Source organism: Aulonocara stuartgranti (assembly GCF_965226115.1).
Source record: "Aulonocara stuartgranti genome assembly, chromosome: 19".
Taxonomy (NCBI): domain Eukaryota; kingdom Metazoa; phylum Chordata; class Actinopteri; order Cichliformes; family Cichlidae; genus Aulonocara; species Aulonocara stuartgranti.
This window is the reverse complement of record NC_138955.1, coordinates 11498647-11522683: the sequence shown is the minus strand read 5'-3', so window position 1 is coordinate 11522683 and position 24037 is coordinate 11498647. Positions and strand designations below refer to the sequence as shown.

The 24037-nt window shown below is 38.8% G+C and overlaps 1 protein-coding gene across 1 annotated transcript; it reads left to right on the top strand.

Annotated features, from left to right (window-relative positions):
* The first annotated feature begins 1422 nt into the window (after window positions 1-1422).
* On the top strand, window positions 1423-22145 carry LOC309694809 (otoferlin-like). Its single transcript, XM_082515031.1, has 44 exons — window positions 1423-1589; window positions 1698-1787; window positions 3685-3754; window positions 4798-4867; window positions 5399-5525; window positions 5906-5960; window positions 6049-6180; window positions 6275-6341; window positions 6449-6529; window positions 6619-6778; window positions 6855-7041; window positions 7160-7346; window positions 7480-7703; window positions 8004-8112; window positions 8345-8522; window positions 8663-8783; window positions 8869-8969; window positions 9054-9144; window positions 9235-9351; window positions 9463-9615; window positions 9728-9917; window positions 10629-10753; window positions 10859-10990; window positions 11885-12046; window positions 12137-12256; window positions 12353-12514; window positions 12647-12809; window positions 12898-12971; window positions 13050-13076; window positions 13193-13324; window positions 14625-14697; window positions 15286-15404; window positions 15502-15639; window positions 15751-15882; window positions 16167-16294; window positions 16406-16576; window positions 17452-17612; window positions 17928-18070; window positions 18188-18276; window positions 18425-18523; window positions 18630-18871; window positions 19038-19216; window positions 19461-19561; window positions 21922-22145. The coding sequence occupies exons 4-44, from the start codon at window positions 4822-4824 to the stop codon at window positions 22100-22102; spliced, it is 5379 nt and encodes a 1792-aa protein (XP_082371157.1). The 5' UTR covers window positions 1423-1589; window positions 1698-1787; window positions 3685-3754; window positions 4798-4821; the 3' UTR covers window positions 22103-22145.
* Window positions 22146-24037: the final 1892 nt, after the last annotated feature.

Here is a 24037-nt window from a genome sequence, read left to right as displayed (position 1 = left end):
GAACTGTGCTGGTGCAGTTTGAGTTGAACTGTTAATACTACTACCACTACTACTACTACTACTACTAATAATAATAATAATAATGATATTGATAATAATAATAACTAGACAATGAAACTGTTTTTCACTAGGGTAAACTAATCCATATCTGTAGGAAATAATTACTAATAACACTAACAAGGCTGGCAATGTTGTGTTATGTGCATAATTACATGCAACTCCACTCTTTTAGCTAGAAGGAACGACTGCTACTAACAGCTGCAATGAAAACAACTTTACAGCTTCTCAAAATGTATTTTTCTTTTCAAGCCCTACATACTTTATGGTGAATGTGTCCCCGTCTGGCAGCTTAAACATATAAACTTTCTTTTGTGCTCACTATAGAGACACAAATGAGTCCAAATTATATGTTATCTTGTATAACATATCTTGATTTGGATCAGAAAACCTTGCCTTTTGACTCTCACTCCAAAGGCTTTTAAAAAAAAGTCAGGTATGTTTAACAGTCCTTCTAAATTCGGTCTCCTCTGCACTGTGAGCAGTATTTTGGGTATCAGCTGACTGTTAAGAGTAGTGAAAGGATATTTGTTCCTTGTCTTTAGTTCCCTTCCAGGTATGGTCCTCTTTTTTTCAGCTGTGTAGTGAGCCAAACACAGTACAGCCAACTGCAGTGACAGTTCTTCGGCCACCAGGTGGTGTTTCCATTCCTTTCTTGGGGATTAAAGAGAGAAACATGGTAAGATGCAAAAATGTATAGACTCTCCAAGCACTGTCCATGATGTGCTCACACAATTTGACAACACAAACGCTCTCACATGATTTTTGTTTGCCCATTATATGATAATAGGGTGTTTTATTATATATAGTACACATTTCTATCCACAGACATTAAAAATAATCACTCAGATTCTGAGTATTTCTTTAGTTTCTGAGGTCATATAGGGTCAAATACACCCAGGCCCTACGTGCTGACTAGTTAGCACAATGCCAACTCAACACCACCACCAACAATGCCCTGTGGCTGTGTTTCACTGGTCAAGCTTGCCAGAGTCGTCATCCAAACAGTCTGAAATGTGCCCCAACGATATAGTACACCACAGTCAGCTGGTGTCCCCACAGAGTCAGTGGAGCATGAATAAGATGTTGATAACCAATCTACAACCAACAGCCAAAAGAGGTCTTTGGACACTGGACCTACATGGGATAAGGTTGCATGATTGGTATCAATTCATTCTGTGACTCATCTGTGACTCATCCTAGACGACATTGTCAAAGGTGTCACTTTCTCATGCATATTCATAAGTGTTACCTAAATATTCATCCATAATATAGATAATGCTTTCTTTTATTGCACAGATATTGTGTTTTGAAACTCTTATGTTGTATAAAGAAGTCCACTTCAATCTGATTTTATTCAAGGCGCTTAATATTGCAAGGTCAAAACCCTACAAAATTAGCGAGAAATGCCCAACAATCAGATGATCCCCTATGAGAAAGCAATTGTGACAGTGGGAAGGAAGAACTCCCTTATAACAGGAAGAGACACCCAGCAGCACCTGGATTAGCCCTCTGCTCTAACAAGCTAGAAGGTAAGAGGAAAAAGAAGAGAAAAAAAGAAGAGCACAGAGACACTAGAACAAAACAAAAACTATGGGAAATTATTAAGTCATGTTAATTTTTGTTCTTTGTCAAAACAGAAACACCAGCGATGGCAGACTGGTTTGGTCCCTAGAGTCATCTTCTGTGCTTAAAGTTGAATTTGATGACAACATCCATCAGAGAATGAGGTTAGTATATGAGACAGCAGGGGCAACCAGTAACTTTGCACTATTGGTGACACGGTTAGCTCTCCTGGAGGAACTAGGACATCTCCTCAACCCCTCTTAGCTGGTATTGAATCATGTAATTAACAGCAGAATCCCTCAACAGACACCAGTGACACCACAGGCTGGTGTCACTGAGCTGACACTTCCCACTGCGCAGGTGGGAAAAGAATATATCTGTTACGGATCTAGGTAAAAACAAGGAAGCTACTGCACAAAGTTAAAAACAGTGTTTTGTTTGAAATGCATTTACCCAAAATAGTTTCATACATGCATCACTTAAAATAGTCTTTCCATCATTTAATTAAGAGTGTTATCCATAGGCATTTTTCCCTATATGATAACAAAGATACTGTGTTTGTGTTATTTCCTGCAAGCAAATCTATTTCTTTTATTGTGAACAGCGATACTGCCTCTTAATGAGGTTGCCACATGCAACACTGACTGGGCCATCTAAATAATTTAGGGACTTGTTTCATCGGATACTAGGAACTTTAGACTTTGACGTATAGCTTACAGACTGGCTGTATGTGTAATTGATGAGATGATGAGTTGTACTTCAGCATGCAAGAGAAGTTGCATTGAATAGAAGTTGCTAAAGCATATCTCAGCTCGGCAAAATAATGCAACACAATCAAGGCTTTTGGCAAATACTTCTACTCCCCCTGTTAAAAACACATGCTGGTTCCTTAATCTTTCAAGTAAATAGCCCTAATGGTAAATGGCCTGTATTTATATAGCGCTTTACTAGTCCCTAAGGACCCCAAAGCGCTTTACATATCCAGTCATCCACCCATTCACGCACATTCACACACACTGGTGATGGCAAGCTACATTGTAGCCACAGCCACCCTGGGGCGCACTGACAGAGGCGAGGCTGCCGGACACTGGCGCCACCGGGCCCTCTGACCACCACCAGTAGGCAATGGGTGAAGTGTCTTGCCCAAGGACACAACGACCGAGACTGTCCAAGCCGGGGCTCAAACTGGCAACCTTCCGATTACAAGGCGAACTCCCAACTCTTGAGCCACGATCGCCCCAACAACAGAAATAACAACAGTGACTCAAAATTCAGGTCATCTTTGAAATTGCTCAAACTTAAATGGATTTGAAACGCAAGGCATTGCAAATATGGTTTGACATCATTTGGCAATTTCACGATGATGATAAAAGAAAATGCATGTGTGCCCCAGGACCAAATTGGGCGCAGCACCTTATTAATGATTAAAGGGCAGCATTCTTTCGGCTAGGATGGGCTGACATTTTGGTTACTTCCATGAAATCCTATCACTCGTTACACAGCAATATACTGATTACCCAAAGTTCACACAGTTTAAAGCACTTCCAGTAGATTTTTTTATACAACCCTAACTTATGGTAACACTATGAAAATCTTAGAATTGTCTTTATCTTCACATTGTAGCAAACTTGATTATTATTTAGTGCAACATACTTTCTAAATTGTACTTAAAACATACTTTCCAGTAGTGGTATTGAAGCTTTGCAGGCTATGTTAGGAAGATTCACTACAATAGAATGATCATGAACTATCTCGTTCATTTGAAATATTTTAGATATATTTATATATATATTTAAAAAAAGAAGCTTAATACATATATCCTTTGTAGCAGACAGAGCTTGTGTGGATTGGCAGATAGTGACGTCTCTCAGCGGTCCCTAGTTATAGTTACCAGTCTCGGGTTCAACACTCATGCACTATTCATTGGTGTATCACATCACTCCTGCCCAACTTTAGACTTAGACAAACCAAATTCTTTTCTGCGCAACTTTACTTTGTAGCCTTATTCTTTGTGCTGCGCAAATGTCTAAAATGTTTACGTAGTGTTTCTGCCATTTCCAGAGGGAAAAAAAGAGGAAAAAATAACAGCCTGCTTAGAGGAAGGACACAGGGGAATCATTCCTTCTGTATGGTATGTATGATCAGATTATTTGAAGTCCTTAGCAACACCAAGTTAAGTGAAAGATCAGCTGTACTGTGCAAATAACTTTGGCAATTAGGCCTCAGTGTTTTTGCAATATACTTGAAAGACTGTTTCTTTGATGAGGAACCCTTTCGTGGCTTGGTAGATTAGATTCAGTTGAGTTAAAAAAAAGTTATGTTTCAGAGCTGCAAAAATATTCATTCTTTTAGTTATTCTAAATTTTCTAAGTGTGCATCTCATAAGAGTGCTTAAGTTGGTATTGGTTTGAGCAGTTTGAAGCATTGATGCTTGTTTTATACATTCAACAGAAAGTGTTGTAATATATTGCTTTGTTTTTGGATATTAGTGAAAACTGAAAATATAAAAAAGCAAAATTCAAAACAGCTAGAAAAGGTGACACATGCTAGTTAATTGACACCACAGAAATCCAATTTTCCGTATATTTTTTTAAATCTCGGATAAATGAGGGGAAAATTGAATTTTCCATTGTCCAAGCTGTTAATCATGTCCTTACGTTTTCGTTTATCCTGACACCTGCCCCACAGTGTGCCACTTCCAAAATTAATTATTTTAAGTGTATTATTTTTCACAATGCATGTGAAATGTATCCCCTCCAATTCATGTATTAAGGTCAGCCAATCTAAATAATTGAAAAGGCCCTTTTAAAGGGTAATCCGGGGTGTGGTAGTATGGTGACACCCTTCTTCTTACACACCTTCTGTGCTGTGTTCTGTCCTTACACTTGCTTTTTGTTTGCTGTTTGTTTTAGCATTTAATTTAAACAGTCCTAATAATTTAGCCTCTATCTGCAGCACAGGCCAATAGTAAAGTGCCATGGTTTATTCTGCTGTGGTTTTGCAGGTGTGTTACTGAAGAATGGGTTTGGTTGCTGTTTCTGGCAACAGAACATGCACAGAAAATATACAAAAAACAAAAAAACAAAAAACGCACAGACCATTAGTTCACTCATATTGATAAAAAGAAAAGTACAAAATTGTTATGAAATTTTTATTGTTTTATTTTTTTCACAGAGCACTCGATGATTGTCGTGAACCATGAAGCGCAGTAAGAACCGTGGACAAAAGGAGGACAGAAATGGAGGTATTGGCCATCATGGATGATTAGGTCAAAATAACTCAAAACCCAGCAACCACTCAAAATGTATTAGTATCCTGAATATAAAATACAAAATATCAGCTTTTATATGCCAATCTTGTTAACATTTCAATAGCCTAATAGCTATTTGGATATTAGATAATTAATCCTGCACTGTTGCTTCTAATTGGTAGATGTATCATATCAAAAGGTCAGCAGGATGGGTTTCAAATTATGTTCTATGGTTTCATCTCTCTGTGTCCTCTTGGTGAAAACAACTAGTATAATGTCGCTACTATTAATGGTGTAAGGAATTGGTATCAATCTGGGAAGGGTAGTATTTTGGCTTTATTTCCTGAAGTAAATACTGGACTGCCACTGTCACAGCAGTCAGGCTACCTGCTGTATTCTCTTTTGTCTCTGCTGGGAGAGGCTGAAGGTATTTTGGGGTCTTCTCTTGTAATGACATTCTTGGAATTAACGCTGCTACTAAAATAACACGTTTTCCTCACTCTGTGTCTTTTATTTGATCTACAGATGAGCCAGCAATTTTGGAGACAGAGGACCTGGATCGCCAGGGCATGTTCATGGGAGGAGGCGTGGACCCTGACACCATCTCACTGGCCTCAGTCACAGCTGTCACCACCAACGTGTCTAATAAGAGGCAAGAGTTCTGTAGTGCATGAACAGCAACAGAGATACACACCCTGGATCTCTGTTCAAACTGTTCAAACTGCTGCCAACCTGCAAAACCATTCAGAACAATAAAAATGAGAACGAGTGGACTGAGGAACAGTTTATCCTAGCATTTGCTTCCACTACTGAAGTTTCCACCTCACTACACACTTGACTATAAACACTTTACGCTAGCTAAGTTGTGTACAATGCCGCTGTGTTTATTTTTTATCTTTAGTTACTTACCTATTTGTATTAATTCTAATTATTTATTATTTTTATTTTAATTATACATTGTATAATGACAATGAAGATCATTTATTTGCGTCTGTCTCACTCTACATTAACCACGTTCACATTGCGATGCAGGTCAAAGCCAGACATCAAGATGGAGCCCAGCTCTGGAAGACCAGTAGACTATCAGGCAAGGGAAAGTTGTTATTGAGTGTTTTTATATTTAATGTAGTGCTTCTTAAACAATAGCAGACAAACATTTGATTATTTAATTCCAGGTCAGTGTGACAGTGATTGAAGCCAGACAGCTGGTGGGCTTGAACATGGATCCAATGGTTTGCGTGGAAATCGGAGAAGATAAAAAGTACACCTCAATGAAGGAATCAACCAACTGCCCATATTACAACGAAGTGAGTCTGTCATTACATCATGTATAATACTTTATTAAAGTTTATTAAAAGGGCAACTGTGCATCATTGTCATTAAAACTCTTTTAATCTCCAGTATTTTGTGTTCGACTTCCACGTCCCTCCAGATGTTATGTTTGACAAAATCCTGAAAGTGTCTGTGAGTCGTCCCGTTCCTTATAGTTAAACGTAAAAGTCACTGATAGCAGTTCCTTTTCACAAGCGCACTAAACCCTGTGTTGTTTACTTCCCTAAACCAAACTATAGGTAGTGCACTCCAAAAATCTTCTGCGTAGTGGGACCCTGGTTGGAAGTTTTAAAATGGATGTAGGCACAATCTACTCCCAGCCTGGTAAAGAATTAATCGAGATCAGCTTTTTAAAAATATCACTACGTTAATGATACAAATGCATTAATAAATATGTCTCCCTTGACTTGTAGATCATCAGTTTTACCACAAATGGGCTCTCTTGTCTGACCCTGATGACATCACAGCTGGCTGTAAGGGCTACGTTAAATGTGATATTGCAGTTGTGGCTAAAGGGGACACTATAAAAACTCCACACAAGGCAAATGAATCTGAAGAAGATGACATAGATGGGTAAATAAAACACAGATGTATTCTTTTTTTTAACATTTGAAACTAGTGAAGAAAATATATTAACTCTCTATTTCAGGAATCTCTTATTACCTGAGGGGGTGCCTGCAGAGAGGCAATGGGCTCGTTATTACTTGAAGATCTACAGAGCTGAGGGGCTCCCCAGAATGAACACCAGCATCATGGCGAATGTGAAAAAGGCCTTCATAGGAGAAAATAAGGACCTGGTTGATCCTTATGTCCAAGTACAGTTTGCTGGGCAGAAGGTGAGTGCTAACAAAGCTGCCATGCGTTCGTTCCCCTATGTAGCATTTTTTTTCTCATCCAGCTCAAAATCTAAATCTCACTGACATAACATAAGTTTACAATGTGTGATTGCTACAGGGGAAAACATCAGTTCAGAAGAGCTGCTATGAGCCTATCTGGAACGAGCAAATTGTTTTCACTGAGATGTTTCCACCACTCTGCAAACGTATAAAGATCCAGCTCCGAGATTCGGATAAAGTGAATGATGTTGCGATAGGAACGCACTTCTTAGACCTGCGCAAGATTTCTAACGATGGGGACAAAGGTGATGCAACTTTAAATGTTTGAAGAAATATCTTCTCCACAAATTAACTGCAGAAGATTTTCTTTTGACATGTCAGTTAGTTTTGCTCTTGCAAATTATTAGATTAAAATCCCCTTTTCTCTTTGTTTTTCAGGCTTCCTTCCGACTCTTGGGCCTGCTTGGGTGAACATGTATGGCTCCACTCGTACCTACACCCTGATGGACGAATACCAGGAGTTAAATGATGGACTTGGAGAGGGCGTGTCCTTCAGAGCCCGTCTGCTCATCAGCCTTGGCATGGAGCTCCTGGACACCTCCTCCCCTGAAATTACCAGCTCCACGGACGTGCAGATGGAGGGAATACCCAACATCTCAGAGGTGAATGCCTGACTGGATGGGCAGTCATGCAGATGGAGCCAACTGTTTCTCCTACTGATGGGTTATGTGCCTGCAATTACTGTGAATTATTAATAGTACCTGGTGTATTATTAATAGCTGTTTGCATCAATGTGGCTAAACTCAGTGGTATCCCTCATAATATGGGATAAATTGATTGTTGTCAATATGTAATGAATTACAGTGCTTTAACCTTTTTTTTTGTTTTACATTGATGCCACCTTTATATAAGTCTTTATTCTTAAACAGATGATTATACTTGTCCATTTTTTGATTTCACAGACCGCCACTGGAAAGGTTGAGGAATTTTTCCTCTTCAGTTCCTTCCTGGAGGCCACAATGGTTGATAGAAAGATTGGTGATAAGCCCATACACTTTGAGGTCACCATAGGTACTTTCCATCACCTCGTTGTCAGTTTTAGTGTTTAGCAGACTTTCTTTTGAGAAATTAGCATGCCTAATGACCTTTATTAAATATCTTTACACTGTTTTATCCTTTACTATATTAGAATAATAGCTGTGTTGCTGTAGTTTTTAAAAAATATAGAATCATATATATACTATTATTGTAGTAAGTACCGCATCTTTTATGGTTTAACTGTTAACATCATGGTTGTTGCCAGGTTATTATGGAAATGAGAACGATGGAGTTGTCAAACCAAAAACAAAGGGGAAGAAGGGTAATGGAGATGAAGAGGAAACTGAACTGATCAACAATTCCAGTGAAGAGGAGATGGACGACGATGGAGACCTGCAGTCAGTGGCAACAACCCCACCCATGAAACCTGTCATCACAGACCGGTCAGAGCAATAATATCACATACAATACAAAAGTTTTTAGTTCTTGCTTTGATTTAAAAGATTGTAAAAACAGTTTAGAAGTATTGATTTAGGTATTTTAAAAAACAACATGTTAGATACGCTCTAATTTTAATCCACAGAAGTTATTTCCATCTGCCATATTTTGAGAGGAAGCCGTGCATTTACATCAAGAGCTGGTGGCAAGACCAGAGAAGGAGGCTGTATAATGCCAACATCATTGACAACATTGCTGATAAACTGGCAAGTCATGCATTAACTTAAAGCTAAGTTTGTCTAAGTCAACGCCAACATAATTTAAATCATTATCGTTATGTTGCTTTCATAGGAGGATGGGCTGAATGATGTGCAAGAGATCATTAAAACAGAGAAGGCCTATCCCGAGCGCAGGCTTAGAGGTGTTCTTGAGGAACTCAGCCAAGGATGCAGGTCCGTGGTTACAAACCTAAGCTGCACATGAAGTGTTTTTAATGATTGTAAACATTTGCACTCACCAAACCTTAACTCTTTCAGTCAGTTTCTTTCATTGGCAAACAAGGACCAGAGTCAGTCGGGCAGAACCAAACTTGACAAGGAGAGACTGAAGCTGTGCTTGTCGGAAGTGGTACGTAAACTCAAAAGAGTAATCTTTATTGTTCCCACCTATTGATTATATTTGTACTGTGCTAACTGCTGAACCTCTTCCTCCTTTTAGGAGGCCATTGGTCAGCAAGCTAAGACCATGAGGTCACAGGTGAAAAAAAGCACAGTGAGAGATAAGCTGAAGCTGGCTCAGAACTTCCTGTCGAAGCTGCGCTTTCTGGCTGAGGAAGTGAGATCTATGTCTATGTCTTTATTTACAAATAATCTTTTTTGGTGCATTTGTATGTTCTATAGTGGTTATTCAGTAACATATTTAAATGAGGACTCATTCTTATTGCAGCCTCAACACAGCATTCCAGATGTTTTCATATGGATGATAAGCAATGGAAAGCGTATTGCTTATGCACGTGTCCCCTCTAAGGACATCCTTTATTCCAGCATATACGAGGAGAAGGGAAAAGACTGTGGGAAAGTCAAAACAATCTTTCTCAGGGCGAGTACCTAATCTATTCTGATACAAACTCCCAGTCTATAATGAAACTTTTCCTTATCTGTATTCTGTGTTCTTCAGCAGCTAAAGTGTTTTGTATTTTCCTCTTGTAAAGATTCCTGGTAAAAAGGGCTTTGGACCAGCTGGGTGGACAGTGCAATCCAAGATAGAGATTTATCTGTGGCTGGGTCTGAGCAGGCAGCGCAAAGACTACCTGAGTGGCTTACCTAATGGATTTGAGGAAAATAAGTTGTCCAGAGGACCCGGCTTGCCAGCCTCACCACCCATCAGCCTCACCTACATGAGTAAGGCCATTTTGCAGCTCACCTTACACCAGCTTTTCTCATAACAAATATCTACCATTCACACTGTGGCTAAAGGGACAAATTATACCCATTCACAGCTGTGTAAATTTATTCTTCAACTTTACTAGATTAGCTTTGTGAGAATCTCAGTTCAAAATTATCCTTTACCATATAGTTATATTTACTCTTTTTATGGCCTTCCTCGCTTTAAGCCAGCTTTCTTCTGATTGGCTGCAGGTGGGTGGACATGCTATGCTCACAAAATAGACTCTGTTTAGATTGTCATAGTCACTATGCTGTCACCCACTGGATAGTGAGGTCTTGTCATGAAGCCTTAGAGAGATTTGTATCTTGGTGTAAAACTGGTCTTTATGAGTGAGAGGTGGCTGTGACTGACATTAATCACCCATTCAATAGAAACTCATCAATCACAAAGTTTTCATTTCTTTAAGGTGGCCTTTATTGTCTTTCTGAACCTTAATAGTAACGAACAATCACACATAATTTCCAAACCATAACAGCACCTCCTGCTGGTCATTAGAGGGATTTGCTACTTGGCTTCTTTTTTTACACCTGGAAGCTGCAACCTGTCTTTTATATGGAGTGCATGGCAAAAAAAGAAAAAGTATATCTCTAAATCTAACATAGGCAAGAATTACATATACTGTTATATACTTCTATAGTCACTTATGAGACTTTACTTCTCTGTAGTGAAACAAATCTTCCAGCTGAGGGTCCACATGTACCAGGCTCGCAGCCTGTTCGCCGCTGACAGCACAGGTCTGTCCGATCCATTTGCAAGAGTTTTCTTCTCATCGCAAAGCCAAGTCACTGAGGTGGGCAAGATCAAAAGTTGTTTTAATGAGATCACCTGTTAGCATGAAATTTTATGTACTTGAAAACCTGTCCTCGATCACTTTAAACGTTTTGTCTTCTTGCAGGTGCTGGCTGAGACCCTCTGCCCCACGTGGGACCAGCTGTTGGTTTTTGAGAATGTGGAGTTGTTTGGGGAGGCCAGTGAACTGAGAGATGACCCTCCTATTATTGTCATTGAGCTCTATGATCAAGACACAGTGGTAAGGGTTATTTTGATATACAGAGGCCTCTCTGTTTATAATAATGTGGGCAAAACCTCGACAGCAGTCTTACCATGATCCTTCATCTTTATATGTTGAAATGTATGACTAACCTAGTCACGAGAGACTAAAAGTAGCATGCGGTATACCCGCAATATTTTTATTTTTATGATTAAATTTTTTTTGCATAAATGGTTGTGGGTTGATTTCATTGAGTTTGTCTTTGTCTCCATAGCAACCTGACATGAATTATATCTGAAGGAATTTGTTTGCTGACTGACTATTTTATATTATCTCCTGACAAAAACACCATTGTTTTGGATGACCCTTTGGATAAGTAGAGTGTGGATTGGCTTGATGTACTGTAGCAGCACTGTCATGTGTGCAGAGTAGATTCCTTTGAAAGGCATGCAAGAGGAATAAGGACCTGATGGACCCTCGTGATTAACTTATCCCTGTTGCATTCCTTTAAGTAAAACTTGTGCTTTTGTATGTGACCAACAGGATTTTTGACTTTTTTATAACCACTAACTGCAAGAAAGATTAAGTTGCTTTTGTTCTTTTTTTTCTTTTTTTTTTAGAAACAATGATTAGATTTTCACTCATTTTCTGAATGTGCATAAATGCATATCTGTTTTGCAGTTCACTGGTTATTTTAGGGATCTTTCATTGTTTACTTTGTCTTTTATCTTCAGTCCTTTTTATCTAGTGTGAAACATGTGCACCTTGAGCCATGTTTCTTCCTGCTAATGGGACTACTTACTTCACAATCAGCTCTCTAATTGCTTTTTTAAATGCACTCATTGTAATATAAACACTAATACGGTAAGCCAAGAAGAGCATTTTTTAAAATAATCAGATTTTTCACTGCGTCTGGTCCTTTGCTTTCAGGGTAAAGCTGACTTCATGGGCAGAACCTTTGCTAAGCCTGTGGTCAAAATGGCTGATGAGCACTACGGTCCCCCACGTTTTCCTCCCCAACTGGAGTACTATCAGATCTACCGTGGAAACTGCACTGCTGGAGAAATGCTGGCAGCCTTTGAACTGCTGCAGGTTAGCTTTCCAAAGTACAGACAACATCAACCCGTGAGCTTATGCTTCCATCACTTCATTTGCTTCATAGTTCTTTATATCGTCCTTTAGATTGGCCCCAATGGAAAAGCTGACCTACCTCCCATAGATGGTCCTACAGATATAGACCGTGGCCCAATCCTCCCAGTACCACTGGGGATCAGACCAGTGCTCAGCAAGTACAGGATTGAAGTAAAGACTTCAGAATAGCTTTGACTGTTAACTGACGGACATTCACTGAAAGAAAGTAAAACATCTGTAATGTCAGCTAACCTTTCTTTTCTTTAGGTTTTGTTCTGGGGCTTGAGGGACCTGAAGAGGGTGAATCTCGCCCAGGTGGACCGGCCTCGTGTGGACATTGAATGTGCTGGAAAGGGAGTTCAGTCTGCCCTCATCTCCAACTACAGGAAAAACCCCAACTTCAGCACTCTTGTCAAGTGGTTTGAAGTGGTACCGTACTGGCACTATTGATATATTTTTCCGTTATGCATTTGCGTTCAAACATAGAACTGAAGCTTGGGTTGACTCATGTCAGCCACCACACCTGCTCTGCAAGAACTCACTCTGGATTTTGTGTGTCAGGACTTGCCTGAAAATGAGTTGCTTCACCCGCCGCTGAACATCCGAGTAGTGGACTGTAGAGCTTTTGGCCGCTACACTTTGGTTGGCTCTCATGCTGTCACCACTCTGCGGAAGTTCATCTACAGGGGAGCTGACAAGCAAGCCAACAACTGGTCCACTACAGGTATCAAATAACAGAAAAGTAGAATATATGTTTGCGCCACACAGTATTGTCTGACAGTTTGTGATGATGATTTTTTTTTTTCTTTCAGAGGAAATTATTGTTGTCAGCATGGATTCTGAGCCTTCTTTTAAGAAAGTGGAAACTGTTGTCAAACTTGACTGTGTAAGTGTAACTTTTGAAAATTTGAAAATTATAGAGATAAAAAATACAAAGTAAACACAATCTGGTGTTCCTTTGTAGGGCTCTGATGCTGTGGTCAAAGTTGAGGTAAGTAGAGATCTGTACTTGCTTGATTTATAAATCAAACTGCATTATTTTATTTCACGGTGAATCAAGATGTCTCAAAGCCTTAATCAAAAGATCTGTGTTACTTTTATACAAAGGATGATGACAAGGATGGCAAAGGGAAGAAAAAGAAGAGGAAGAAGGGTGATGAGATGGAGGAGGAGGAACTTGACGAGAGCATGCTGGACTGGTGGTCCAAATATTTCGCTTCCATTGAAACTTTGACAGAGGTAACAAGCCTTCTTTTGACTGATTATATAATGTTAACAATGTTGCAAAGTATGATGATGCAGTACTACACGAAAGTTTTGAGTTGTGTCTCATTTCTTTATGTTTTGCTTACTGCCTGTCTTTTAAATTTTTTTTAAAGTGTTCTTGAGCAATAGTGCTCCAGGATTTCTGTGGGACTTTCAGAGTTTTTCTTTGGATATTGGCTGCTTTTTCACTTATTTAGAGTCCAGTTCTTCTATGTGACCATTTTCCGAGAAACTGCTTTTTCTTTATTTGGTATCAATGACCTATATAACATAAAAAGACCTAGGGTGGAACGAGGGATGAACAAGTGTTTTGAACGAAAAAGGCGTTTCCCAAAGAGTTATTAGCCAAAAACTTTGCATATATCGCCATTATGTGCAATGTGTCCTTTAAAAAATTAAAGAAACTGGTAAAAGTGGAGGACAAAATCAAAAGCAGCAGGCCTAAAGACTATCGTCATATCATTAAGAAGTAGGAAAAAAGGCCAGCAAGAAATCACACAGAATCTGCGAGATGCATCTCCTTAGGTCTATCTATCTACTGCTCATTCAAGCCTCATCAGAAATGCTCTCGGTGGAAGGATGGCTGTCAAGAAGCCATTCTTAAGGAAGAGAAACAGGGAGAAAAGGCTGCGGTGTGCCAAATAACACAAGACCTGAGCTGAAAATCAGTAATAATATGTCTAATAGGGTTATGAATTCTAATTTGAAGCTTTTGGATCAAATCATTGTCAGTATGGATCAAGGAGATCGGGAGAGAGGTACAACACTGAGACACTATCAGTCATGGACTGGCCTTCCCGGACCTCAACATTACTGATGCATTGTGGGATAATCTTTGCAAAGAATGGAACAAAAGGCAGTCAACATCCAGAGAAGAGCTTTGAATGTCCTTCATAAATCCAGGAGAACTATTCCTGAAAATGATTTAAAGAAATAACAAGAAATCTTGCCTAAGAGAGCTTTGGCTGTGTTGAAGAACAAAGGTGATCGTATCAAATATTAACTTTCAAGCTCATTCAATCTTTACAAACAGTTCTTTCTTTATATACAACATTTCTGTATTTGTTTTCATGTTTCAGTAAATCATTGCAACTATTTTCAAATTTCCTTTCAAAATAAAGGGCAGCTAAAGACTTTTGCACAGTGCTGTAGATTGAATTTTTCTTCAAGACATTTTTTTAGACTTAATGGATCTTAACCTTGATACTATAGCTGATAAGTAGGAGGTTTTGTTTGGTCTAGACAGTTAAGAAATAGAGCTTTACTCTTTCAGTCACTCAAGGCTCAAGAAGCAGCTCTCTCAGACTCAGAGGACAAAGATGACATGGACACTGCAGATGGTGGAGGTAAAAAAAAAAAAAAAAGAAACCTTAAATTTCTTCTTTTTGTCATCAGTTTTAAAATCCACTAATTGCATCTCCATATGTTTTTGTGTTTGCTGAATATTGTTTTTATGTGCTTTAATAAAAATCTGTGATGTTCATAGTTTGACACGTGTGCCTAAGTTTAAAATTCATCCTTTATTAGCTCACTAACTCTGTTGTTTTGTTCTACAGTGCAGTAGTGAACCTCATAGCCTTCATAGCCCAAGAATGCCTCCATGTAGATGCTGACATGAATCCAAATTTCCATTCGTAGGACAATTGCTTGTTTTCTTCTCCCGTACATGCATATTTGTCATATGCTAGCCATGAAAGTTGTCAATAACAAGACAGTGACTAAAAACACAAAGATGATGGAGCATGGCACACAATAAAGAATTAGCCAATACCTACAGCGTCACAATACCAAGCATTCTCACTGAACTCTATACTTCAGGAGTTCAATGGCATGCTTGCTTTGTACCGTAATGGCAACTTTCATGTGGAATTCATGTCTCGAGCGCTCTGCTCCTTCTCGCTGTCCCTGTGTCCTCACCACTAACCTGTACTCAGATATCAAACCTGATGACTCTCCTGTGAAAGGCACAAAGAAGGGAAAAGGAAAGAAAGATAAGAAGAAACCGGCAGTCGACCCTTATGAGAAGAAAAAGCCAAAGCTGGATGAGCTGAAGGTATACAGTTGTGACTGCGACATACAGACACGGTCTTAGAAAACAAGTCATTCCAAACCTAATTTATGTGTTTATATATACACTTATCTGTGTTCAGGTGTATCCTAAAGAACTGGAAAGCGACTTTGGTAACTTTGAGGACTGGCTGCACAGTTTTAACCTGTACAGGGGAAAAGCAGGTGATGATGATGATCAGAATGTGACAGATGAAGATAGGATTGTTGGAAAATTCAAAGTAAGAAATTGTCTCTTCTTTTTCATTGATGATGAAAGTCAAAGCTCTTTAAATAATTCTTTCATATTTTCCTCTGAATGCCCTTTCATTTGTATCGCTGTGTCAATTCAGGGTTCGCTGTGCATGTACAAAGTGTCGGATGATATGCCAAGAGACATGAACTTTGATTCCAACATGGGAATGTTTAATAACATTCCTAGCAATGATCCCATTAACGTCCTTGTTCGGATCTATGTCATCAGGGTAAGCTATGTGCTCTGCTGTGAATATTTATTTCAATATCCTGGGAAGAGGTCCTTTAGCTCCTTTGAGTGCTCATAGTCAGGTTCATACCAAGGGTGCTAGCTTGTGGATGGTTCTGAGCTCTGCATACGTTAGCTTTAGCCACTTTGCCTTTGAGAGTTTCTTTCAAATACCCACCCACATTTGGAAATGTTTAAGGCTGACTGGCTGGTTACCGGTCATAGCCGAGAATGCTAGACTTACTTATCATTATCATACACAAATTTATCCATTTTTTTTCGTAGGCAACTGATCTGCATCCAGCAGACATAAACGGTAAAGCCGACCCCTACATTGCAATAAAACTGGGAAAAACAGAGATAAAAGACAAAGAGAACTACATCTCAAAACAGCTGAACCCACTGTTTGGCAAGTAAGTAATTTTAGAGCATGGCCTTATCTATACGATCTTACAAGTTTTTATTTTTTGTGAATATACTGAATTTTAATTAAAACCTTAAAACTAAAATCTGTCTCTTATTAGATCTTTTGATGTGGAGGCCACATTCCCAATGGATTCCACATTAACTGTGTCAATTTATGACTGGGACTTGGTGGGAACTGATGATCTCATTGGAGAAACCAAAATTGACCTCGAGAACCGTTTCTACAGCAAACACAGAGCCACGTGTGGTATCACACGCGCCTACGCAATGTAAGGATCACACAATCTGTTTGACTCAAGTAGCATTAGCCAACATGAAAGCAAAAACAAAAAAAACCAGTACTTTAATTTGTTCATTTTCAATAGATGCACTGCTCTTCACCACAAACTTTACTACAAATTCAATCAAATGAAAGCGTTCAGCTAGCTAACATTATAGCTCACAGCCACCATTAATAGTTAACCTGTTGCTAGTCTGTCTCCATAGATGTCAAGAAAAACCTAGTTCCTGTTGTACTTAAAACTGCTTATGATAAAGTTTGGAGCAAAGACATCATGATTTCTCGAGAAGCCCAACTGGGTAACAAGGCAATTAAATTCATCTCCAGAACTGGGCAACTTACATCAAATCAGTCTGGATCAGGGGTGTCACAAGCCAAGGCTCGGGGCCCAGAATTGGCCTGGCAAAGGGTCCTAATCTGGGCCACTGGATGGGTTTGTAAAATGTGAAGGAGGCATACATTTTGTACTTTTACTTTCATACGTTTTACAGCTTTTTCTGCTGATAAAGACATCCACATGGCCAGTTGTACTTTACCAAAGTAGTTAAGTCACGGTTAATTAACATAAAAGTGGGCTGTGGCCCATGATGTAAAATGAGTTTGACGTCCTGGTCTAGATGAATTTGATTTGTGTTAAAGTCTTCCTTTAATATTAAACCCAACATATCTGTGTGTGTGTGTGTGTGTGTGTGTGTGTGTGTGTGTGTGTGTGTATGTGTGTGTGTGTGTGTGTGTGTGTGTGTGTGTGTGTGTGTGTGTGTGTGTGTGTGTGTGTGTAGGTTTTTTACAGTTTTAAAATGTCACCATTTACTTTCATTTGATTCTAGTTTTAAAAATGTTGTTTTTTTTAACCCTTTTTTGTAGCCATGGTTACAATGTGTGGCGTGACCCGATGAAACCCACCCACATCCTGGCTAAGCTGTGTAAGGATGGCAAACTGGACGGGCCTCACTATGGTCCTGCAGGAAGAGTGAAGGTGGAGAATCGTGTCTTCATGGCGCCAACAGAGATAGAGGATGAAAATGGTATTCAATGACCTTCTGTTTCTTCCACTTCATTTTCTCAGTAACTTACTAAAGAAAGGCAATATTGCTGTAGTGGGACATACTCTCTCCAATACTTGTTGTGTGCTTGTTTTCATGCTGGTACTACTGACAAACTGGTCTGATAAATGCCAAAAAAGTTGATTCTGTTCATCAACTTTTTGGCATTTACTTACCTTGATGATTGAGCACGCATCAAGTCTGATAAATGCTTAAACAGTTTAAAGGGAAAGCTTAATTTCATTTGCTAGCATTCGCTTTAAAAAATACATATATTTTTGTGATGATGTTTGTCAGGTCTGAAGAAGCAGACAGATGAACACCTTGCCCTTACTGTGCTGAACCACTGGGAAGAAATTCCACGAGCTGGCTGCAAGCTCGTCCCAGAACACGTGGAGACCAGACCGCTGCTCCACCCTGATAAACCAGGAATTGAGCAAGTGTGTAAACTTATTTAAATATAAAAACTTTTGATGAAAAAGGCTTGTATGTTGGAATTATCTTCTACAGATTATTTGCATATTGAAAAAAAAATCTCATCCTGTACATTTTTTTAGGGAAGAATTGAGATGTGGGTGGATATGTTCCCTAAAGATATGACAGCACCTGGTCCTGCACTTGACATTTCACCAAGGAAACCAAAGAAGTATGATTTCAACAGTCATCTTGCAGCTTTAACACACACAGTATAAAGTTCAAAACCATCTTAATGTATTTGAATAAATTATGCAGTTTAATTTGAGGTTTTTACCAATCACTATTGATCATTGATTAGTGTTTTTGCGTTTGTACAGGTTTGAACTGAGGGTCATAATTTGGAACACAGATGAAGTCGTTCTGGAGGATGATGACATCTTCACTGGCGAGAAATCTAGTGATATATTTGTGCGAGGGTAATAATGTATCTTTTGTTTTTTGTTTACTTGTTTATGAGCAGAAATCAGTCAAATCAGATTCCCGATACGGAAACATTTACAAACCCTCCCCCTTTTCTCACAGTTGGTTAAAAGGGCAGCAGGAGGACAAACAGGACACTGATGTTCATTATCACTCCATCACTGGGGAGGGGAATTTCAACTGGCGCTTCATCTACCCGTTTGATTACCTCATGGCAGAGGAGAAGATCGTCATCTCAAAAAAAGAGTCCATGTTTGCTTGGGATGAGACTGAGTACAAGATCCCTGCTCGTCTTAACCTGCAAGTGTGGGATGCCGACCATTTCTCAGCAGATGATTTCCTGGGTATTGTCAAAAATCATTAAGCTAAAAAACATCGCTACTCATAAGAGATTGTTTGTGAAACACCACTAACACAGCAGGCAACATTGTAAATTTAGGCGTAATGACATTAAGATGGCTTAACCTTCGTACTTATTCGACATTTACTGTAGAAAAAATGTCTTCATAGGTGCAATTGAGCTGGACTTGAACCGTTTCCCACGTGGCGCCAAGACTCCCAAGCAGTGTACCATTGAAATGGTGACAAATGAAGGAGAGATGCCCATGGTCTCCATCTTCAAACAGAAGAGGATCAAAGGCTGGTGGCCCTTTGTGGCCAGGAATGAAGATGATGAGTTTGAGCTTACGGTCAGTCACACCAAAGCACCACCTGAAATTATGGTTCTAAATAGGGAATGACTCATTTTTGTAATGCTAATGCAAGCAGTAAAGCACACTGTTTCGTAACATATCTCCAGGATTAAATGTGTAGTTAAACCTTTGTATGCACTGGTTCATACTGGTCTCACCCACGTTATAAAATGAGTTTGACATCTTTGCTTTAGGTAATAGCGTGAATCCACATCACTCATACTGTTTTTTGTCTTTACAGGGAAAAGTGGAAGCAGAGCTGCACCTTCTGACAGGAGAGGAGGCAGAGAAAAGTCCAGTTGGTGAAGGACGAAATGAACCAGAACCACTGGAGAAACCCAAGTATGAAGGATGTTTTCCTATCATCCATTCTTTTGATCTAATTTTTTCAGCGGCATGGTCCAGTATATTCTTTTGGCTTCTACATAAACCCCTCCTATAAACAGAAGCAGTCACATACTAAATGTTGTGTCCATGTACACATACCTTACATGCACAGATACATGCAGGTTTAAAGGTTGACAGTCCGAACAAACATCATTCGACAGGTAAGCGGAAAAAAAGAAAAACAGAGAACATAATAGATATAGTGGTAAATTGAATTGTTAAATCAATTGTTGTAAAAAAAACAACAACCAAAAAAACCATCTTTTACACAGTCATTAAAAAAAACATAAAAAACAATATTAAACTTGCATAAAAAGCATTAAGAAATTTCATGAACTGAGGAAAGACAGTTGAAGGAATTTGCTTCAGTCAAACGCTGGACTTAGACCTAGGATCTTCTTTCTTTACATGGTAAGTTGCTGTTTCTTATCCTTATTTCTAACTAGAATTATTTTTCCCCATCCTGCTTTCTGCTTTATTGTTGTTTCAGGGAGTCCACTAACTTTCAAAGCATTAATTTAGTTTGTAGTAGAAAAACAGTAAAATGCTCCAAAGTCCTTAAAATCTGTAATACTGAACGTGCACATTTCTGTCCTTCTAGCCATCCTGACACCAGCCTTCTGTGGTTCCTCACTCACTAATGAGACCATTAAACAATTGTTCTGCACACAGTACAAGTGGCTGGTCATCAGGATTGTCACTGCTCTCCTGCTGCTGGCTGTGCTCACTCTTTTTCTCTACAGCATGCCCGGTTACATGGTGAAGAAAATGCTGGGAGCTTAAGATGTTCTGCACATGGTTCCAGCAGACTAATCTTAGAACTTCTGACTCACTCTCTCCTCCAAACTTCCTGTGCACTTTTTCTATTGAGCCAGCACTTTTAAACTAAATAAAAGCAATGAAGCAATACATTAAAATGTACAAAGTTATACCAAGAAAACAACATGCACTAAGAAAAGGATTCAGAAAACCATGTTCTTTAAGAAATCTACCAAATTAACTTTCACACACCCACGCTACAGTACTGTTTGGCCTGTTCATGCTGTTCATAAATCAATATCTTAATAATAGTGAAAAAAGTTGGTTGCCAGGTGGTTGCTAAGCATGTAAAATGCAATTTTTATGGATTTAAATGAGATGTTATTGTCATGAAAATAAAAGGATAGATTGGAGTTGCAGGCTTAATACACGTAAGTTTAGCTCATTGCTAGGTTAACAGGCAATGTGATGCGTCATACAGTAATATCTGGTGTAGATAAAAATCTGCAGGGGCACTTATGTAACAAATTTGGTTACTCGGCTCCTGATGATGTGTTTGTGGACAAAGAAAAACACACACACACACACGGATTTCTTTCAATATAGAGTTTTATTCCTAAAGTAGAGTTTTAATAAAAATGCTTTACAATGGAAAAGAAAAAAGAAGTATAGTCACTGGAAGAACGATAATCAAAAGCACCACCTCAACAGATGAAACAAGTTCATTTCTTCTGAGATATAAGAACTAAGCCTTGTGATGGATTGGCAGCCTGTTCAGAGTGTGGCAGCTGAAATTGGTTTCAGCAACGCTCACAACCTTAAACTGGACAAGCAAAGGAAAATGGATGAGTGGATCCATGGATAAGTACTAAACATATAATGCACCTGAAAAAATAAAACAGAGAGGTCAGCAGTCACTTCAGAAAAGCAGAAGCTCATTTCTGAAATAAAAACCCCCACCTAATACCTTTAGCAGTTGCTTAAGTATATTTTACTATGGTAAAAGTGGAAAGAAAAAGGCTGCTAAATACAATATGTTGAAAAGGTAGAAGAATTATTTTCTAGTGTTTCTATTGGTGGCTCAGGAGGTAGAGCAAGATGTTGACTAAGTAGAAGGTTGGTGGTTTATTCCCTGGTTGAATCTGTATGCCAATATATACTTGTGATACTGAAGCCCAAGTTACTCCTGATTCATTCATTGGAGTGTGAATTGCAGATGGCCCCTCCTCCCTGAGTCTGGTTCCTGTAAAAGAGAGTTCGTTAACAAACACCTGAATGCTCCAGACCAGCAAACTACCAAAATAATGCTTTTATAGAGGTGCTCACATTTGCTGATGATCAATTAGCCAAGTGCATTTTGACTAGCATCACCTGGCTGCTACTTAACTCTTAATTCCTATGGAATCAGTTATGGTGTTAAACAGGTAACCAGTAACATTTGCTTGTTATATCATGTGGGTATTTCCATCATGCAAGTAATCGATTATTTTGCATATATGTGGGCCACAATGGCTTTGGCTTCTTTAACGTCTTTTTACATCTCTGTACTCCACCAGCCGTCCAGATGTTGCCCTCCTCTGGTTCCTCATCCCCTTCAAAGCTGCGAAACACCTGATTTGTGACCAGTACAGGTGGCTTACCATCAAGATTGTCACTGCTCTTCTCCTGCTGGCCATCTTTGCTCTTTTCATATACAACATGCCTGGATACATGGTGAAGAAGATGCTGGGAGCTTAAGAGAAACAGCTGAGGTTTTTACCTTGTATTCTGTTGTGAATGGTTTCAGCATTGTTAAACAGGCGCTATCACAGTAACACTACTGATAATACTTATTACTTGAGTGTGTCTAATATTGTGTATTAATGTGTACAAATCATATTAGAGGTTTTTTTTTGTTGTTGTTGCAGTTTTTCTTGTTTGTTGAAATAGTGTTTTCTGTATTTTTAGTGCTTGTTTTTAAAATAACTGAACATTAGTCACCTTCATATGTTGTACTGGTTTAAAAGTGAGTATATTGTGTTTGAATTCAGTTTTTTGCTTTGCATCTGTGTATGATATTTTAAATTTGTGAATAAACTGAGATCTGGACAATCCATTTATCAGAGGGTTATGTCATCTCTATATGAATGCCTTCTTTGTTTAGTGCTCAATAGAAAACAAAAAAGAGTGCAGTGTTGTTTTGTCATCAGTGAGTATGAGGTTCAAATATGTTGGTTTTTTCTCATTTATATTTTTAATGTAGTACAAGCCAATTGGTGACAACCTCTAGATGTTCGGAAAGAAAATTGGTTTGTCAGTTATTTGATGTTATTTGTCTAACGCAGTGTTTATAACTCTGTACTCCACCAGCCGTCCAGATGTTGCCCTCCTCTGGTTCCTCATCCCTCTCAAAGCTGTGAAACGCCTGGTTTGTGACCAGTACAGGTGGCTGACTATCAAGATTGTCACTGTTCTCCTGCTGCTTGCCATCATGGCTCTTTTCCTGTACAACATGCCAGGATACATGGTGAAGAAGATGCTGGGAGTTTAAAAATAAACAAATAAACACGGTACTGAGTCTGTAATCCAGTGTTTTTGTATTTGGACTCTCTGGATTCTCCTTTATTTAATATTCAAAGATTTAGTGTATACACCTGGTTTTGCTTTTAGTTGTTTTTCTGGTTTGTGTACTATTTGTAGTTTCTAGTCTTGGCCTTGTCTTCATTTTGTTTGGTGTTCTCTTTCTGTCTCCCCAGTCAGTCTTGTTTCCATGTCTGTTTCTCTGTGGTTATCGTACTTCCTGTTTTATTTTGAAAATATTTCACCTTGTGTTCAGTGTGCTCAGTTCCACTTCCCCTGTCATGTTAGTCTGTATTAGTTCCAGTGTGTTTCCTCCTGTTTCCCATCCTCTCGTTATCCTGTGTGTATTTAAGTCGTCTGTCTTCATCTGCTTGTTTTTGCGTTGTTCTCTCTCTCCCTGTGTCTTTTCTTGTGTGCTGTTTCCCTTGTAATCTAGTTGTTATCTCTTAATTTCTTAGTTCCCAATTCCTAGTAGTTCCCCTTTTGCTATTGGGTCCTACCTCCACCTGTCACACAGTAATACAATGACATTTGACATATTATAAAGTTTTGATTACAAGCATATATACTATATATCATCCCCTTTTGCAAAAATTATTCTCATACCATATAATCTAATCCATTACTGTGGTGTGGTGGTGTAAAATATCATTGTTTCACAATGACGGTTATATTTGCTGAAATGATTACCATTAGTTTTAGTGTTGTGATTGTTGCTTCTCCAAGGCAAGACTGTCACATTTGTTCTGATTTATTGTAATATGAAAAGCTTGTTAAAGTGTGCAGTAATTTGTGTAGTTACGAAACAACAATAAACATTATTATCATCATCTGTCAGCACTTCTTTCCCTGGAGGATTAACTCACCCTTTCAAGAAAACCCTCGAAGTTTCAGCATTTTCTTTCACTGCATATACTGACCTGCATGTGCATGATCCTTTCCAGTCTATAACATTTTAAAATCTAAAATCTTTATTGTAAAACACTTTAAAAGAGTTTAAAATCTCGCCACAATAGTGTTCCATAGCATGCAATGCGTGTCCAAGGAACTCTAAAATTATCAGTTGAGAGAGGATTCTGTATTATAAAGCTTCTGGCCTGTTTGCATCCATCC

Bases quoted from the DNA above. Each gene is read 5' to 3' on its own strand.
- LOC309694809 (XM_082515031.1), top strand. From the start codon at position 4,822: ATGAAGCGCAGTAAGAACCGTGGACAAAAGGAGGACAGAAATGGAG. The intron at 6,181-6,274 runs GTGAGTCTGTCA...TTTAATCTCCAG, and splicing joins ACTGCCCATATTACAACGAA to TATTTTGTGTTCGACTTCCA. The intron at 14,698-15,285 runs GTAAAAAAAAAA...ACCTGTACTCAG, and splicing joins GGACACTGCAGATGGTGGAG to ATATCAAACCTGATGACTCT.